General features: G+C 32.8%; 1 protein-coding gene across 2 annotated transcripts in view; it reads left to right on the top strand.

Annotated features, from left to right (window-relative positions):
• Nucleotides 1-15,729, top strand: part of CSMD3 (CUB and Sushi multiple domains 3) — a 1,197,521-nt gene that overhangs the window by 130,882 nt on the left and 1,050,910 nt on the right. For both annotated transcript variants that reach the window (XM_082433293.1, XM_082433292.1), the window contains exon 2: nt 15,498-15,720. In XM_082433293.1, coding sequence (XP_082289419.1) covers nt 15,498-15,720 — 223 coding nt within the window. The remainder of the gene's footprint in view (nt 1-15,497; nt 15,721-15,729) is intronic.

Raw genomic sequence — 15,729 nt, 5'->3', positions numbered from 1 at the left:
TAAAGTTCACTTTAACAAGTTAGGGTAAAAATATAGAAATCAGAAATCATAGCTGTGTAAATAACACAAATACATTTTGAAAATATATTTGCCCTGCATATAATAACTTTATGTTGTTAGACACACAGAGCTTCATTTATTTAAAAAGAAATCTAGTTTTCTTGGTACTTGTCAGGTAGCTTTTCCATAGTCAGGAACACACCTTTGAATTGTGACATAAGTATGAGAAGAGCTTTTTGATTCTTCATTTTTTTTTTTAAATAGATCTTTATTGGAGTATAATTGCTTCACAATACTGTGTTAGTTTCTGTTGTACACTGAAGTGAATCAGCCATATGCATACGTACATCCCCATAACCTCTCCCTTTTGAGCCTCCCTCCCATCCTCCTATCCCACCCCTCCAGGTCATCAGAAAGCACCAAGTTGATCTCCCTGAGCTATGCTACTGCTTCCCACTAGCTAACTATTTTTACATTCGGTATTGTATATATGTCGATGTTACTCTCACTTCACCCCAGCTTCCCCCTCCCACCCTGTGTCGTCAAGTCCATTCTCTATGTCTACATCTTTATTCCTGCCCTGAAACTGCCTTTTGAACAGCCAACCTAGAATTTTTTTCAAGCCCATTCATCTTACATTTATGGGCTAAAAAAGTGTGTCATATTTTTTATCAGAGAAGAAATTAAAAGGAGAAGGGGGTTGGAAACTCAGAAAGTCAGCCTACAAAGAGGGGTCAAATAACTATTCAAATTTTAGAAAATTTCAAAGAAAAAATTATAGAAAATTATGAAAAAACAAATCCTACCAGGTAACAACTAAGGGTAGGTAGTGAGAAGAGGATGGAACTAAGAACAAAAATGAAAGATCAGTGATCTAATTGGCATAGTAAAGGAATTACAAAAAGTGATGCTATTAAAAAAAAAAAAAAGCAAAGAGCATATTTGTGGAAATTTAAATTCTGGAGCCAGAATAATTGTGGTCAAATCCCCGCTGTGTCACTTGATAGTGGTATGATCTGGGCAATTACTCTTAATTACTCTCTTTTTTTTTTTTTTCTGTGCCTGTTTCCTCAACTGAAAATTGAGATAAGTTCAGGGCTAGCTCATAGGGCTGTTGAGAGGATTAAATGAGTTGTTACATGAGAAGTGCTTAAAATAAAAAGAAGCAAATCTCAAGACTAGGTATTTCTCTTCTTTATAAAAGTACAAGAAGTAAACAGTAAGTAAAGAATTATTTTGAATAATCCAAATGGGGTGCACCATGGTGGGTCTATATTCTGTGAGACCTCTAAGGGAATCTTCTTTACTGGGTAAGCATCCCAAATCTATTAAACTTGTGATTATCTTTGTCTATTCAACTTTTGGAATTTACTAGCAAGCCTACACATCAAATATAATATTTAGTAGACACTGTCATATTAAGTGTATTACATTTTATATAGATTTATTAAGGGGAATTTTGGTGTTCAAAACTTGCAGTGTTTATGTAATAAAGTGGTTTTATAATTTGCATTATAGTTATTTTAGTTAGCATAAAAAGATTGTACTTTAGAAGAAATTCTGAGAGATCTTTATTCAAGTTTACATAGAAAGCCATTATCATTTTACCTTTCATAGTTTCTATGTCTTGAATGTAATGTTAAAATAGGTTGGATTCATAGACTTATCACTTGTTCTGATATTTATCAATACTTGTGAATGACCGTAAGAATAATAAATGTTATGTTGCCTTAAGTAAGTATTAAGTCTTGTATCTATGATGCACACTTTATATACATTACTTTTAATTTTTATAAAATCATTTTACATAGTTTTAATTATGAAAGTACAGTGCAAGGAAGATAAATGACATACCAAAATTGTGTAATATTTATCCACAGAAAGAGTGAGTGAAAGCCATTGATCAATCCAAAGACAAAATAATAAAAATTTTATAAACTATAAAGTGCTATACAAAATTAATTACTATTATTCTACTACAAGATAACAAAAGTTAGTAAAGTTATTTTAATTCATATTCTCTTGTTCATTACAAAGCTAATTTTATGTGATTGATGTCAAAATGTTATCTTTTATTTTAGTAATGCCAGAACTTAGACAATTTGGTTTGCTCATGGATGTATAAACACCAATTGTTGGAATATGAAACTACATCTTTCAATGCTAACTTTTCTTGTATATATTTCACAATACTTGCTGTGCTTTTTTTGTTGGTCTGATGCTCAAATGATAGTTAAATGTAATGTAAATATCACATATAAATTCATATGAATAAAATAAAAGATTAGGGAGCCAGAGTTTACTTGGGAATATATTACAATCAGAAATAGACTTTCATTTTATTTTATTTTAAAGCAAACATGGATTTATAAACCTATATCTCCAATTCTGTTTTTTTCAAATGCATGGAATTTGAGCTCCTTGAAAAAACAAACCTATAGACCTACAAAGAATATGAAGAGGGTAATAATTTGATAGCTTTTCAATATAAAATTGCTGTAACATGTGTGGAAAAATCAAGATATGTTAATTAAACTAATTTATTTATATTTCTATTTTCTGAATCTTAAGAGAGCTATGAAATTCATTATTGGATATTATTTTTAAAACCTGAATAAATATTTATTAATTTGTACTTATGTACTTTGCACAGCAATAGGCATTAGAAATTGTAAAAGATAAATATTACATGACAGTTGTTCTTCATAGCTTTGATCAATTAAACAAATGAACAAACAGTACATTTTGATTGATTGTTGGACTTTGGGAATAATATGTTTTAGAGACTGGATTATGTTATCTTCCTCCAAAGACTGCTGATTCTTGATTTAAAGGGATGTGAATTATTTTAGCACTTTGAACTTTGGTAGTTTTGATTTGTACTTTATAGGTTTTATAATTTGTGATCTATGGAAAGCTCAAAGTGTTTGCCAAGCCCTGTCACTTGTCAGGACTCAGTTCCCAAACTTTGTGTCCCTGTGGATCTTGTCAAAGTTTAACTTTAGGCTTTATTGGGCTAGGTCTAGAGTATATATTACTCTACAGTGTGGATTCATACTGCCAAGGTTCCTAGTGTTTCAGTTGGATAGTAACAATAGGTTAATTAGATCTTGCTACTCTAGGAAGACAAGCATTCTAATGATCTGCTGATAATCCCTTCCCTGATGCTGCTCAAGGTCTACATTCTCTGTTCCAGCAGTAGATGACAGAGTAGCTGTTATATGACAATTCTCGGATGGTCTTGCTCTGTGCATTGTCCTAAGCCATCAATTTATAGTGAATATACACATGGACTTCTGGGCACTCCTCTCTGCACAACTCTATCTTCTCCATGCTCCCTTCCACAAACTCTAATTGCTCTGTTTGCCCTGAACTCTGAAATATTCCTCCTTGACTCAGTGGGATCACAGTACCCTATGCAAACTCCAATTCTTCATACCACTGTTGGAAAATTGTTCCCAGAAGAGAGTTGGTAGGGAGAGTTCTAGGACTGAAGGTATGAAGGGAATATAGTGAGTTTACTGTTGTGCAAACAGAGCTTCCTCTAAGAAAGGAAGACGAGTTTGGCAGCCACGGCCAGTACCCTGTATGGAATATGTAAGGGCAATGATTACAATGACCTCTCTCTTCTCTTAAACTTTTATCTACTGCTGTGTCTCACATTGGCCAAACTCAAATTGAAGCAGGCTGGCCAGAGGGCAAGGGCTGGTAATGCAATCTATGGCCAGCCTCTGAAGTGGTCCTGGGAAAGAAGTAGAGACATTTGAGTGGGGGAAAGGAATAACCAGCAAATAGACATTTCTGAATTTAGCACAATAAGTAATTTTAAATTTATAATGGAAAACATCTTTACTCACATATTTATGTAATCATTAGGGTACTGTGAAAATTATATAAAAATCCAGTTTATTACCTTGAATTATAACATTATACACATATAAAAATGGCCTAATATTATTGAGAGGAATATAAACTGTTATTTCTATAGATTTTACAAATATTCCACAGCTTGAATAAGTTTAAAGATGTTGAAAAGGCAGATTCAAAGCCAGACAGGCATAACTGATATAATTTTTAGAAGATTAAATAATAGTCACTTTTCCCAGTTTTCTAGGAGCTGTACATGTGTTGCTAATCCTCACAAGAATTTTATAGGCTAAATGTTATTATTGTTCTTAACTTACAGGCCAGGAAACAGAGTCTTAGAAAGACTAATTAAATTTCCCAGGATCACAAAGCTGTTAAGTGATAAAGAACAGTTCTATGTAAATCCAAAGTTTACTTTCTTAACAGTGCAAGCTACTGAGTATAAAAGGCAATTAAGTTAATGAGATGACTGATGTAAAAGTAGATGGCATTTTATTTAAAAAGAAAAGGAATAATACAAATAACACCAATATTAAAATTTATTCAGAAGACCTATGAAACAGTTGGGAGAGAATGGGGCTTTATGAAGCCTTTGGTTTATTCAAAGGCATTGGAATTATGCCAAAAGGCATTAAGTTTAGAGCACATATGGTTCATAGGGTATGGTTAGTTATAATTAATATCCATTTTAATGGCTAAAGATCAGAAGAAAATTAAGGTATTAGTAACAGAAAAATACAATGAAAAGCATCATATTAATGGATTATTTTTTTTTAATGTTCTTTCAGTCCAAGGGAAAAAGATATAGTGTATATATCATTAGAGGTAGAATGTGAAATCTGTGGTCAGTGTCTGATAAAAGCCACAATTTCTGAAAGTTTAAATTTGAAATACTAATATATCTTAACATGATATCTTATTTGACTACAATGCTTGATAATTAAATGTAATCCTCGTCCTTCAATATTTTGTATTAATCAGATCAAGTTAAAAGTCATTTATATTACAATTTTATTGTAGTTTTTTTCTTGACCTTAACTTTACAATAATGTCCTGATGAACTCTTTATAAGTCTGCAGGTGATGCTGTAGAAATAATTCAACTTTCATAATTTTCAACTGGAATATTCATTTATAGTAGTAATTCTACGCTGTTGAAAATATATTAGAGAATCTTGTATTGAAGTTAGGAAGCAACTGGAGACCACTGATTTCTTCCCTTTGACATTACAGGCTAGTGCTTACATGCAATCTGATAGTATTTGTCTAAGATAATCTCATTTGCCAGATTGATAGGCTTTCCTCTCACTTATTTCTATTTTCAAGAGGCATATCTGTCCCTAACTGTTCTTTCCATCCTGATTAATTTATCCCATTTTTCTTCTTGATTTTTTTTACTTTGGAAACTTTCAAATGCCACCAGAAATGTTTTGGCTATTCCTCAAGTCTGTCTGGCAATTCTATTATTATAGAAAATGGTGAATATCCTAGGTAATTCCCAACTACATGGACAAATCAACACATGGATGCTACATTATAAAACAGTTCAATGAATTCAGGAAAGCAAAATTACATATTTCTTTCTTACCATCAAGAAGGAAAGAATGAATATTTTGGATATGCAGAATGGTCTGAGTGACAAAGTTTGAAATGTGAGGGCAGTCTACAACATGCCAGTGGAGCAGTATGATTGATACACTTTAGAAAATATGCCTTGGACAATCTCATCTTTTACCTTAAACCTAAAAGATATATTTTACCTGATACTAGGAAAACTAGAGTAAAAATGAAACATCAAAAAGTTTAATACATTAAAGAATCAACTCAAATTTGAAAATATCTTTATTTTCCCACGAGTCTATATTTTAGATAGCTTTTCAAGGACTCATAGTACTTAACCATATATATCTATAAAGTATTTGTTTATGTCTTCTTTACCATTAGATTTTGCCAATTAAGGGTTGAAACACTGTTATAAATTTTTTGTAAAACCTAATGTTCAGTACAGTGTTTGGTACCTAGCCCATGCTCAGTGAATGATATTGCCTTGAACTATTGAATTCACTGTAAATTGTTTTTGCCTGAATAATTATATTAGTTGATTTTTTAATACAGTTCAGACCTAGATTTTTAGAATGAAAGATTTTTTTGGTTAAAAAAAAGGCTGAGAGACTGGTTGGTGTGACAGAAAATGAAAAAGTATAAGTGATAAGAAATAAAGATAAAGCAACATAGTGCAATTTCTACTTCTGGCTCTGATGGAGTAGCTTGTAATGGACAACTTTCATCAAAAACAATTATAAAAAATAGATAAAACCTTAAAAAAGCAAAAAAAAAAAAAGTATTTGTTGCTAGAACTAAATTACAATAAATACTGGAAACAATTTTTCAGATAGAAGAAAAACAAACCTAGATGAAAGGTCTGAAATGATAAAACAAGCAAATATGTAGGTAAATCTAAATGAATGCTGAGTAATTAAGATAATAATAGTGTCTCTGGGTTGCTTAAATTATATGTATAACTAAAGCCTACAAAAACAATAATACAAACATCAGGGTCTGGGATAGAGTTATAATTCTCTAACATCCTTGCTTTGTTCTGGAAATGATGAGTACTAATTTGTAATTGACCCTAATAATCCAGAATACACATTTTACTCCCTAGGGTTACTCTTAACAGAATATGCAACTAGAAAGCTAATAGAGAGAATAAATGCAATTAAAAGGCCCACTTGATTAATATAAAAGAAAACAAAAGGAGGCAGTAAAAGAACAAATGTCAGGCAAAACAAACAGAAAACAAATACATATATAGTAAGTTTAAATAGATTAAATACTCCAAAAGTAAAGACTGTCACATGAGCTAAAAAAAACCCAAAAAACCAAAAAACTAAACACTGCTTATAAGAAATCCACCCTGACTATAATCTTATAATAATTATAAGTATAGACACTAACATAAATAACTGAATGTACCAATACTAATGGCAGATAAAGAAGACTTTATGTGGTGAACATTGATGGATCTAAAGATCATTACATAATGATACACAAGTAAATTCACCAGGGCCATACATTAATTTTAACTATATTTACTTAATAATTTACTGTCCAAATATATGGAACAAAAACTGAAAAGAAGTGACAAATGCACATCACAGAGATTTTCAACAGTTAGTAGCAGATTAAAAATATAGAAAAAATATTAGCAAGAGTAAGAGAGATTTAAGCAACACAATTAAAAATTTTGACCCAACTGGCATGCATTCACCCAATAAATAAAAGATTACACATTCTCTACAAACCTACATGGGAAATGTATGTACCAATATCAAGTTACATTTTCTCCCTTAAGAAAGGTAAGCTCTCCAGCATTAACATTTGTGTGATGTTCTGAGATGAAAATTGTCCTACTCTATAAAGAATAAAATAATTTAATGTGTTTTTATTGATAACCTGAACTAGAACTATGGAATTATATTTCACAGGCATCCATCTGCTAGCATATTAGATACATTTGGGCAGTAGGCATTTTTAATTCTCTGACAAATTGGTAATAGGATTTTTTAGGGTGTTTATTTAAATCTGTATGTTTTAATTCAAAGATAGTGGATTAGTTAAATTATGTAATGGAGCTTCATGGCCTAAAATAATAATTAGAGCAGTAAAGAAGAGGAAGAAGAAAAGGAGAAAGAGCAGCTAACATCAATAATAGCCACTATGCTTAAAATGCTGTTCAAAAAGATCTGCAATTGTTAACATGTTTAATCTTTAAAACAGGTACTCTTATTATCCCATTTAATAGATAAGGAAGCTGAGACTTAATAAGGTTAGTAATTTGCACAAAAGGCATGTTAGATTGTGAAATAAGGATGTCTAGCTTCAGAATCTGTGGCTCATTGAAAAACTGGTATTTTCAATGAAACTATGAATTACATTTTAAAATTTAAAGAGACACATGTAGACAAGAAGGTCTCAATAAATTCATATTTTAGAGAATACATAATAAAAATAGTGATTTCTTGAAAAATGAAACTAGGTGAAAATTTTAATGAGTTTTTCAACAACTGTTTCAAACATCCTTATCTCTAGTGCAATAATATTACATAGACATGACCTAAATCAAAACACTGTATTAATGGCTGGTGATCATACAATTTAAAATAAAATATATAAAACTATTTTTTATGGCTAAATACATTTCCGATGATTTTGTTACATCTGTTGTTCTCCCTCGCTTTATATAGAAAACAGATGTTTCTTTACACCTCTCAATCCATCTGAAGATATGTCATATATCATATACACCCTCCCCCCATAACAGAAAACAATAAAATACATGTGGAAAAATAAAGTGATAATCGTAGAATTTAGAAAAAACGAGAGAAAAATGTCAGGAGGGATCATCACTGTTTATAGTGGCTTGAGCTTGATATTGAAGGACCTGAAATTTTGCCTAAGCAGAAATGAAGGGAATAAGTTTCATTTAAAGAAAACAGTATATAAAAAAGAAATGGAGGTAAGATAATTTAAAGCTTATTCTAAAAAAGATGAGCAAATTACATGGGAAAGGCACAAATTTCAATGCCACTTACAGGGGATGATTTGAGAGATAACACAAAAATCATAGCTTAGACTGCATGCCAATGACATTATTTAGATTTTTCCATAGGGTTAGCTCTGTTTTAGGTGGATGGCTCTGGTGAAAATGTATAGAGAGGATTAGGCATAGAAGTGACTGAAGAGGAAAATGGCACAGGCTGTATTCCCCACAAAGCAGAGTCTGTAATGGATTCTGATTTTTTTTAAAAAGTATCTTGATAGCAAAAATATTTCAGGTTATATAATGATACATATAACACGAATTCAAGGAATACTGCAAGTGTATTTCACTACAGATCATTTCTCTGATTGAATAAGGATAAAATAAAATACTCAGGTGACCCATTACCTGCAAAATTTCTGATAGTTAGGTTTTGCAATTAATTTAATTAACAAGCATTGAATACTGTGTCTTATGGAAATTGTTTTTGCATTTTCTATGATGTTGCCTTAAATAGTGATTGTTGTCTAAAAGAACATTCTACAAATAATGAATGTATCAGTATAAATTAGAAAGAAGAAATTTCTTCCTTCAAGATCAGAGGAAGAGCTATTCAATATGTGAAAAGACCATGACATAGAAAAAATTTTGTGGTATGGGAGAAGAAATTTTAGTTATGACCTAAAAGTTTTCAATAAATGATGAAATAAAAAATCATATGCTTTTCATATTACCTAAAGTGATATACAGATTTAATACAAACCATATCAAAATTCCAATGGCATTTTTAAAAAGAAACAGTAAAAAAATCTCAAAATTCATATGGAACTACAAAGGATCCAAATAGCTAAAACAATCTTGAGAAAGAAAAGCAAAGCAGTAGGTCTCACATTTCCTGATTTTAAAATATATTACATAACTACAGCAATCAAAACAGTATGGTACTAGCATGAAGATAGACTATCAACCAATGGAACAGATCAAGGACCTAGAAGTAAACCAACACATCTATGGTCAAATGATCTTCAAAAAGGGTACCAAGAATACACAATGGGGAAAGGAAGTTTCTTCAACAAATGGTGTTGGGAAAACAGGATACCCATATGTAAAATAATAAAATTTGATCCTTAATTTATACTATACATAAAAATCAACTAAATGTAGGTTAAACACTTAAACATAAGACCCAGACTATAAATATCCTAGAAGAAAACTTAGGGGTAAAGCTTCTTGACATTGGTCTTGGAAATAATTTCTTGGATATGACACCAAAAGCACAGGCAATGAAAATAAAAATAGACAAGTGGGACTATACCAAACTAAAAACTTCTGTGAAACAAGGAAACAAAAGAGTGAAACAAAAAACAAAGTTTGGACTACACCAAACTAAAAACTTCTGTGAAACAAGGAAACAAAAGAGTGAAAAGGCAACCTATGCAATGGGATAAAATATCTGCAAACCATATATCTGATATAGTGTTAGTAGCCAAAAATTATAGAGAACTTATGCAACTCAATAACTAATAAACAATAATTTAAAAAATGGGCAAAGGTCTTGGATAGACATTTCTGCAAAAAAGAGAAACTAATGGCCTGCGGCTATATAAAACATGATGAATATCACTAATCATTAGAAAACTGCAAATTCAAACCAAAGTGAGATCTTCTCATAGCTGTTAGGATGGCCATTATCAAAAAAAAAAAATACGTACATATATATGTAAGTATGTGGAGAAATTGGAGCCCTTGTGCACTGATATGAGAATGTAAAGTAGTGCAGCCACTATGGAAAACAGTATGGAAGTTCTTTGAGGAATTAAAAATAAAACTACCATGTGATCCAGCAATTCTACTCCTGGGTATTTATCCGAAAGAACTGAAATCAGGATCTCAAAGAGATGCTTCCACGTTCATGTTCATTACAACATTATGCGTGATAGCCAAGAAGTGGAAACAATCTATACATCCATTGAAGGATGAATGGATAAAGAAAATGAGGTATGTATATACAGTGGAAATCAGCTTTAAAAAAAGAAGGAAATGCTGTCATAGGCTATACCATGGAAGAACCTTGAGGACATTATGCTAAGTGATGCAAGCAAATCATAGAAGACCAAATACTACATGATTCTACTTATATGAGATATCTAAAGTAGTCAAGTTCAGAGATGCTAAAAGTAGGATAGGGGGGTAGGGGAAATTAGGAGTTATTGTTCAATGGATATAGCATTTCATTCAAGCAAGATGAAAAAGCTCTAGAGATCTGCTATCTAACAATGTACACTCCAAAATTGGTAAGAGCATAGACTTCATATTACGTGTTGCTTAACACAATAAAAAGGGCAATTGCTACTGCTGAGTTCTTAAGTTTTTATCACACAATGTTGTGTGTCATAAAAATGTGAGCTTAATAGTGGAAAAAAAAAAAAAGAAATCTTGATATGATTGGGCACAAAAGCCGCTGCAGTAGATAAACACGAATGTGAAAAAAAGTAAAAATTAAGCACCAGTGTGAATATTGTTCTAGCATGGAACTTACCACAAAAGAAAACAGAAGAAATTTTAAAATATCATAAAATATGCTGTACAAATAGTCATTGCACTGTTCTGCACTGTGAAGGAAAGGTAAAATATGGACATGGGAGAAGAAAAAAAGAAAATCTAAAAATCTATATTGTTAACTAAATTCTTATTGACAATATGACCCAAATTATGGAAATTTTAATTGTTTTTCATGAATAAATTGACTAAGTGGACATTAAATGTTAAGATGTGAAAAATACAACATAAGGCACTCAGAAACAAAGACTGAATCTATGGAAATTTGCAATACCAATTTTTGAGACCAGTTTTCCATAAACACATAACAAACTATCTAGATTAAGGTTTGCTTCCACCTGTTTACACAGCAGTGTGCTTACCCTGATCATAGAAATCATTCTGTAATAATAAAATAATCTATATTTCCTTGCTGTCTCATGTTGTAGTTTGTCATGAAGACAGGCTAAGATAATGTTCTTTTAGTCATTTTATACCTAAGGCATGATGTATGTGATGAATAGATGAACATATATTGAAGAAAGATCATCAAAGGAGAAGAAGCTTCACATACACTATAAAGAGCAGTAAGGAGTTGTGAATTTATGACAGCAATGAATAAGCAAAGGTGTTTCATTTAGAAATGTCCAGTATATGAATGGCAAATATGGATTACCAATGAAAAACCAGAAACCTAAGCAATTGTATCCTAAAAAAAGAAGTAAGAAAAGGTAAAGTATCCATTAAAAAATATGTGAAGGATATGACAAGGCAATTTACAAAAAAAGAATGATAAATAAATGAAAAGCATATAACAAAATATTTGATCCCAGTACTAATCAGAGAAATACAAAAATAAAATAGTAAGATAATATTTTTTTTTCTGCCTTGCAAAATTTGCCTTATGAAAAATCTACTGTTGCCGAAATCAGGGTTGGAGGTCGGAAACACTTAATAACCTTGTGAAAGCAGCAATAATTTTTACTTTACTGAGGATAGTTTGGCTATATGTCTCTTAAAATTTAGTACTCTCACTTCTGGAATTCCATCTGCAGGATATATCACACAAGTGCACAAGGATATACATCCAAAGCTGCTCTTTACACCCATGAAACCACAAAGAATGAAACCATCAAATGGAGATATGTCAAATAAATTATAGTGCAGACATACCATATGCCATTTAACTATGTAGTCATTAAAAAAGGAATGTAGTAAACATATATATGTGGATCCAGAAAAATATCAGTGATATTTTACAAAGTTAAAAAATTCAGGAAAATATGCTTAGTATGACTGACTCTATTTATAAAAAATATATCTAATGCATAGAAATATACATATTATCTGCATACCTAGAAATGGCCTGGAAAAGTAAGCTTATAACAATGACAAACCTTGTGAAGCATAAGTAAATGAGGAAAATTTTGTTTTGCTTCTAAAGTTTCTATTTACTTCTGATCTTTTGGGTGTGAAAATTATTAACCTTCTGTTGGAAAATGTACTTTATTATTAACACTGTAATGTTTAATCAAACATATATAAACAAAAATGAAAATCAAATGAAGAACACAGATAAGAAGCTTAAAAGGAGGGGTAGTTCCCAATTTGCCTGGAGAAAAAAAAGGAAAGGAATCGAAATGCATGAATCAGCAGGCCCTTGAAGAATCAGTGGACAAGGCTGAGCCTGTTATTTTAGGACATATGTCCTTTTTCTAAAACTATCAGTGTTATGGGTCTTGAGACTATTTAAAACAGCCCTGGGCTTCCCTGGTGGTGCAGTGGTTGAGAATCTGCCTGCCAATGCAGGGGACACGGGTTCGATCCCTGGTCTGGGAAGATCCCACACGCCGCAGAGCAACTGGCCCGTGAGCCACAACTACTGAGCCTGCGCGTCTGGAGCCTGTGCTCCGCAACAAGAGAGGCCGCAACAGTGAGAGGCCCCCGCTCGCCGCAACTAGAGAAAGCCCTCGCACAGAAACGAAGACCCAACACAGCCAAAAATAAATAAATTAATTAATTAATTAAAAAAAGAAAAAACAGCCCATAGATCAGATTGTAGCTGAAGGGATTCATGCTTGCATTTAGTTATGAAGTTCAAATTGGAAGCTGTTCAGGCAGAACACTAATAGAAATGGGTGGTAGCTAATTAACCTAAGGCTTCAAAGTAATTGCTCTGCAAGAAGCAATTTTAAAAGGGACCTTTCTGTCTCTCTTTTTTTTTTTTTTTTTTTTTTGAAAAAAATAAAATGCCCTATTTGATTTTTGGTGCATGAGCAAAACTATAAGTATACACACAAATATTGATTTTTAAAAATTTTCTACCTTATCCAGCTTCTTGGTAAGTTTTTGAAAGGGCAAAACGATCACAAGAACTATGTCATATATCACATACTGAATAATAACCCAGGCTTACGACTTTCCCATATATAAAGATAATCAGAATATATTAATGAAGTGAATAGGTCTAGGAGGATAGGGTTATACTGACTAATCCAGCCCTGAGCCACCCACCTCACCACTAGTCAGTAGAGTCAGCTATTCCAAAGCATATAGCTGTTTGGTAGAGAAGTGGCTCCCCTAGCAAAAGCAAGGTGCTCCTGTGGAATGAATGGACAACATCCCAAATTAGCCTCCATCTGCCATGATCTACCACTCTGGCTTCCCATCTTTGATGCATGGTTTCTTACACTTTTAAAAAATATCCATACCTTTATTACATATACTGTACTCATTTCTTCTCAGAGAGAGGAGCCCCAAATTTCCTGCATCTCTACATCCAGTTTCAAAGATACTTTGGGTAGTATGGCATTCTCTCACCCAAAATTAGCTTGGTATCTCTCACTGACAGCTTCATGGTACTTAAGCTTCGTGTAGGACACATAGATGTGGAAATAAAATCTGGGTGAAGAATTCTCATCAGAACTTCTGAAATTGAGGCAGGAAAGACAGGACCAGGCCCAAGGACAGCCTACTCACATATTGGCATTAGGCAGTTGGCAAAGCGACCTCCATGTTTTGCACTTGATAAGATTATGACACATGGAGTAATGGCATCTAAAACAGAAACTTTGTAGCATTTGAACAAGAAACTCTGATCATGAAAACTGGGGAGCATACGCAAATAAAAATGCACAGGTTGCTGATGACCCTGTATGATCTTCCACATGTGGCGCTCAACTAGTAAGGAAAAATTTAAGGGAAAACGCTCTTAGAGTGCATGTACAGTAGCTTCAGGAGGCAAATGCATGCGCAGGATGAGAAGCTGATGCAACCTGGTGCAATCCAGGCCACACCTCAACCCTCCCCTCAATGAATATTCTACCCGTAATCAAAAAGACCCTCCACCCACTCAAAGGGCTAAAAATAAAATAAAAAGGGGGATCATCAACCCTGTAGTGCAGCTCTTCACTCAGGAGGATGCCCACACTCTTCTCCTTAGAGTGTGTAACTTTCACTTTTGCCTCAGTAAACTGCTTCTTTGCTCTCTTTGCTCCTCAGCCTCAGCATGTGTGTTTATTTTTTCCTTGGTGTTTTGTGTCCTTTGACCAAATTCTTTTGGACAAGTTGAAGGAGAGCCTGGACTTTTGATAAACCTTTTCCGGTATCAAAACCATGGCTGCCTGCCTCATGCAATTAGATCCAAGCTTTAATTGCATGTACCAACCAGTCTAGGTACATGCCGGGGACCATCTTCTCTGACCATTCTATAAATCTTAGGGTTTTACATTACCCAATATGACTACAGAATATTATATACTTATAAAAAATTCTTCAAGAAACATGCTGTGTTTTCTAGGTATCTCCAAGAGTCAAGCTCTCAATAATTTAGACCTCCCATAGAACTAGTAGGGAAGTTTTTAAGATGGCTGCTGTCAGTTGCCCAGGGCTGAATTTTTCTCCCCAACCTTAGATGTCACTCTGATATGGTTAGTCTAGGACTGTGCTCTGGTCAAAGAGCAATTACATAGGTTTTGTTTTGTTTTGTTTTTTAGGTCTGAGCCTTTTATCCCTCTGATAAAATCAGAGTGGGACAGATTTTCCTAAGGCACATTGGCTGCATGGTAGAGATTTGCATACACAAAACAGTTAGCATGATTTACTAAGAAAAACTGGAGTTAATTTTTTAAGACTCAAAATGCACACTAACATTATTAAAGTCAAAATGTTGTTTATGAGTGCCCACAATTAGATTGGAAACTACTTCAGGGAAGACACCAATTAGATTGGAACTACTTCTAGGATTGTGTTTGCATGTTGGATCATGTAATGTATAATGAATCAGAAGTGTAGAGGATTTTATTTCATCAACTGTTTTATAATTACTAAGCACAAGATGTATGATAAATGACACGTCTTCTAGTATTTTGCTACTGATGTTTTACCTATTTAAAAAAAATAGATAATTTACCTAGCTCTTAAATTGTCATTTGCAAAATTATTGTAACATGGGTCTTGGAAAAACAAAAGGCTTTTTCCAAATAATATGTCTTCTAGATTGTTCTTATTTTATGTAATATTAATGTCTGTTTATTTGTCTTTTGTTACAGGATTTATTTATACATGTGGTGGAACTTTAAAAGGACTTAATGGCACTATAGAAAGCCCTGGTTTTCCATATGGATATCCAAATGGTGCAAACTGTACATGGGTAATAATAGCAGAAGAACGAAATAGAATACAAATTGTTTTTCAGTCGTTTGCTCTAGAGGAAGAATACGACTACTTATCCTTATATGATGGACATCCTCATCCTACAAACTTTAGGACAAGGTTAGTGTA

Source organism: Balaenoptera physalus, assembly GCF_965194825.1.
Source record: "Balaenoptera physalus genome assembly, chromosome: 17".
Classification (NCBI taxonomy): Eukaryota; Metazoa; Chordata; class Mammalia; order Artiodactyla; family Balaenopteridae; genus Balaenoptera; species Balaenoptera physalus.
This window is presented reverse-complemented; position numbering and strand designations above follow the sequence as displayed.